General features: G+C 51.9%; 1 protein-coding gene across 1 annotated transcript; it reads left to right on the top strand.

Moving 5' to 3' along the window:
- Window positions 1-1552: 1552 nt before the first annotated feature.
- LOC137817442 (uncharacterized) lies at window positions 1553-3478 on the top strand. The gene is made up of 2 exons (XM_068620730.1): window positions 1553-1947; window positions 2587-3478. Exons 1-2 carry the CDS (start codon window positions 1553-1555, stop codon window positions 3476-3478), a joined length of 1287 nt encoding a protein of 428 aa, XP_068476831.1.
- Window positions 3479-4155: the final 677 nt, after the last annotated feature.

Raw genomic sequence — 4155 nt, 5'->3', positions numbered from 1 at the left:
CAGACGCGGGCTCAACCCGTCAGGGTCAACGAGACCACGACAGGGAGCAAGAAGCCAGAGGGGAGATGCCCCTATGAGACAAGAAAACCCTAGCCCAGGGGTCGAGCGGGAGGAAATCGCCCGGCCAGGGAAAGGGCCAGACCAGTGAGATACGACTTTGTAGTGGAATTGAAGGACCTAATTGCCGTACCCAATATAGCTGAAAGGTTGAGGCGACCGGCGAAGATTGACAAGGTGCTAGGGCCTCGCAAGGACTCTTGGTGCGAGTTCCATGGAGCTTTCGGTCATCACATCAACAACTGCCTGTCGCTGGGATACCAGCTAGATGAGTTGGTGAGAAGCGGGTTTTTGAAGGATTACATCGCAGAGCCCGCCATGACCGCGACCCTGCCATCACCAGTGGAAGAACAAGCGCACGAGATGCCTGTCCTTGGCAAGGTCCACACCATTGCTGGTGGCTTTTCCGGGGGAGGACCCACTGCCTCCCAACGGAAGAAATAAGCGAGGGCGGTCAATTCAAATGAAGAAAGAATCTCAGGTAACCCGTGGGAGTCAGACCTCGTGTTCACGAGGGCGGATCTACAGGATGTTGTGCCGCACGACAATGACCCCGTGGGAGCCTACAACATCTTGTTGAGCAGACCGGTGTTGAACAGGCTGAACGCAGTAGCCTCCACGCGCCACATGAAGATGAAGCTGCCGGATCTTAGCGGCGTAGTGATCGTCATCATGTCAGATCAGGAAGAAGCGCGAAAATGTTATGAGAATAGTCTGAAAACGAAGAGGGGCGTGTTCATGGTGTTCGAGCGTCCGCCAAGTGCAGACACGACGATGGAGGTAGAACCCTTGAACGAGACGACGCCAACGGAGTCGACGCCTGGCGAAGCCACACCTGTGAGGGCGACGCCCGAAGCAGACACGCACGCAGAGGAGAGGCAGGATGACACATCGCCCGTAGAAGAGGCGATGCCTGGAAAGCACGACCGGGCGACGCCCCTTAAGGAAGATAGCAGGGATCAGTCGGCGGCCAACGCGGTGGAGAGGCAGATTGGCGGCAAAGCGTTCAAGCTGGGGCGTTTGTTGAACCAAGAAGAACAGGACGAGGTGGCGGAGGTGATTTCACGTCATTTAGATGCTTTCGCATGGTCCGCCTCAGACATGCCGGGCATCGACTCTGACTTTCTATGCCACCACCTTAGCATGGATGCCACGGTCCGCCCCGTGCGACAAAGAAGGAGGAAGTTCAATGAAGAAAGGCGGCTTGTGATAAGGGAAGAGATGCAGAAGCTGTTGAGCGTCGGACACATACGAAAAATCCAATACCCCGAGTGGCTGGCCAACGTCGTCCTAGTGAAAAAATCAAATGAGAAGTGGAGGATGTGTGTAGACTTCGGACCTGAACAAGGCATGCCCTAAGGACTCGTATCCACTACCCAGCATCGACGCCCTGGTGGAAAGTGCCTCAGGCTGCGAAATGCTAAGTTTCTTGGACGCTTTTTCGGGGTATAATCAGATCAAGATGCACCCGAGAGATGAGGGTAAAACAGCGTTCATGACCGAGACGTGCAGCTACTGCTACAAAGTAATGCCGTTTGGATTAAAGAATGCGGGCGCCACCTGTCAGAGGCTAATGGACAAGGTCCTGGTTCCCATGTTGGGAAAGAACGTGCAAGCCTACGTAGACTACATGGTGGTAACTTCGCGCGATAGAAGGCAACATACAACAGACCTGGAAGAGTTGTTTGCCACCATCTCGAAATATCGCCTCAAACTGAACCTTGAGAAATGTGTCTTTGGGGTTGAGGCAAGGAAGTTTTTAGGCTTTATGCTCACGGAAAGAGGAATTGAGGCAAACCCAGACAAGTGCGCAGCCATCATCGCCATGAGGAGCCCGACATCAGTGAAGGAAGTGCAGCAACTGACAGGGCGAATGGCAGCATTATCGAGGTTTGTTTCTGCAGGGGGAGAGAAGGGGCACCCCTATTTCCAGTGCCTCAAAAGAAATAGTCGCTTTGCATGGACCGACGAATGTGAAGGCACCACAAGATAGGTCATGCAAAGATCTAGTAAAGATGAAGAATGGGAGGTTTTAAGGTAATCTCTCGTACATATATATTTCTCCAAGGCTTCGGCGTTGTACTCCAAACTAATCAAAGCGGCAGCGTCAAAGCCTCCCGCCTCAGCCAAGATCCGGCATGCCACCTGGTCGTTCAAGGGTAGCCTCTTAAAACGTTTGGACTTCAAGGCTCTCGTCTCCCTCACCCAGTACAGTGGAAAACCATCCAGGGCAGAAGGCACGAGATCAGAACAACAAACTTTAAAAAATCTACCCATCCACCCTGTGAAGGAGTTTTGGAAGGGAGTTAGGAGGACCCTGCCGGGAACATTGCTGAGGGTCACCCAAAGGTTGTTCCTTTGCCTCTTCACCTCAAAAAAGAGAAGAAAGATGTCAACCGAGGGTGCGCACCCCAGAAAGCCAAAGAGTATGTCAAAGGCTTTGACGAAAGCCCAGCTGTTAGGATACAACTGGGCTGGAGCAGCGTTAATCTCTGTCAGTAGTTCCCTCTCAAACCTGGAGAAGGGCAGGCACACGTCGATGCTCTTGAAGACCACCTGGTATGAGCCCAGAGGATCCATCAAAGGACAGGTATATGCGGATTTTGTTGCAGAGCTCTCGCCTGGAGGCGAACAAGAAGTGGAGTCGGGATTGCAGTGGTTGTTCTCGGTCGATGGCTCTTCCAATCAGCAAGGAAGTGGTGCGGGGATAGTCTTGGAGGGACCCAATGGTGTGCTGATTGAGCAAGCTCTGCGTTTCGCCTTTAAAGCGAGTAACAATCAGGCTGAGTACGAGGCACTGATCGCAGGGATGCTCCTGGCTAAGGAGAAAGGTGCGCAGAACCTCTTGGTGAAGAGTGATTCACAGTTGATTACGGGACAAGTATCGGGTGAGTTCAAAGCAAAAGATCCACAAATGGCGGCGTATTTAAAGTACGTCCAACTGCTGAAGGGAGCATTTAGCGTTCTTGAGCTAATACATGTCCCACAAGAACAGAATGCCAGAGCTGACCTGCTGACCAGCTCAGGCAAGGGGGGCAGGCAGAGGACAGTAATCCAAGAGACGCTAAAAGCTCCGCGAAAATTCGTGGAAGACAACAAGGTGGATGTCCTCCATATTAGCACTGCGAGAGGGAGGCCAAGGAGTCACCGTTCCTTGACTCAAGATAAAATAAAGATACCCCATATCAGCACATATGCGGACACGCCCGAAGGAGGAAGGCATACGCAGATATATGCTTTAGCCGAAGGAGACACCTGGATGACGCCATACAGACGGTATCTGGCAGATGGGGTTCTCCCAGCGGAACCAGAGGAGGGCAAGAAGGTTAAGAGGAATGCCGCAAGATATACCCTAGCGGACGGAGTATTGTTCAGACACGGGTTCACCCACCCTATCCTAACGTGCGTAAGCGGCCACTAGTGCACCAGGATAATGGCGAGGAGTGCACCAGGATACTTCCAAATGGACCAGACCCTTCAGAATCACCGAAGCCAAGGGGAATGGTTCATACAATCTAGACACTTTGGAAGGAGGTCACATTCCGCGCAGTTGGAATGCGGCCAATTGGAAATTTTATTTCAGTTCAGTTATGTAATACGATTTGTAAAGGGGACACTCTTTTTCCCCCTCGGGGTTTTTTATTGAGGTCACCCAAGTAAAAAAAAAAAAAAAAAAAGTTCGAGAAAACTTTGTCTCAGTTTTTCTCTTCTCGTTCGAAGTATAAGGCAAAAGGTTAAGAAGATAAAAGACAAAGACTCAAAGCAGCGTCAGGCGTCGCCAAGATAAGGCATCGCCAAGACGAGGCGCCGCCAAGATCAAGCGTCGCCAAGATTAGGCGTCACAAGATTAGGCGTCGCCAAGAACAGGCGTCGCCAAATGACATGTCGCCAAAGGAAACGCCGCCAAGGTGGGGCGTCGCCAGAATGTAGGCATCGCCAAATGGGGAGATGGCATCGGAATTCAAACCAAGTGGTAAGAGCGCATGCATGCGCCTAGAGGTCAAGATAACAGGTATGTCCAACACGAGGCAAGATCCGGGAGTTTAGTCCTTGAGTAGGGGTTAAGGGATTCCTTCGGGTATGAATAGCTAGCCCCGG

This window comes from Phaseolus vulgaris, unplaced genomic scaffold (assembly GCF_000499845.2).
Source record: "Phaseolus vulgaris cultivar G19833 unplaced genomic scaffold, P. vulgaris v2.0 scaffold_65, whole genome shotgun sequence".
Lineage (NCBI taxonomy): Eukaryota > Viridiplantae > Streptophyta > Magnoliopsida > Fabales > Fabaceae > Phaseolus > Phaseolus vulgaris.
The sequence above is the reverse complement of the archived record's forward strand: the minus strand, read 5'-3'. Positions and strand labels throughout refer to the sequence as shown.

Bases quoted from the DNA above. Each gene is read 5' to 3' on its own strand.
- LOC137817442 (XM_068620730.1), top strand. From the start codon at position 1,553: ATGACCGAGACGTGCAGCTACTGCTACAAAGTAATGCCGTTTGGATTA. The intron at 1,948-2,586 runs GTTTGTTTCTGC...GGAGAAGGGCAG, and splicing joins CGAATGGCAGCATTATCGAG to GCACACGTCGATGCTCTTGA.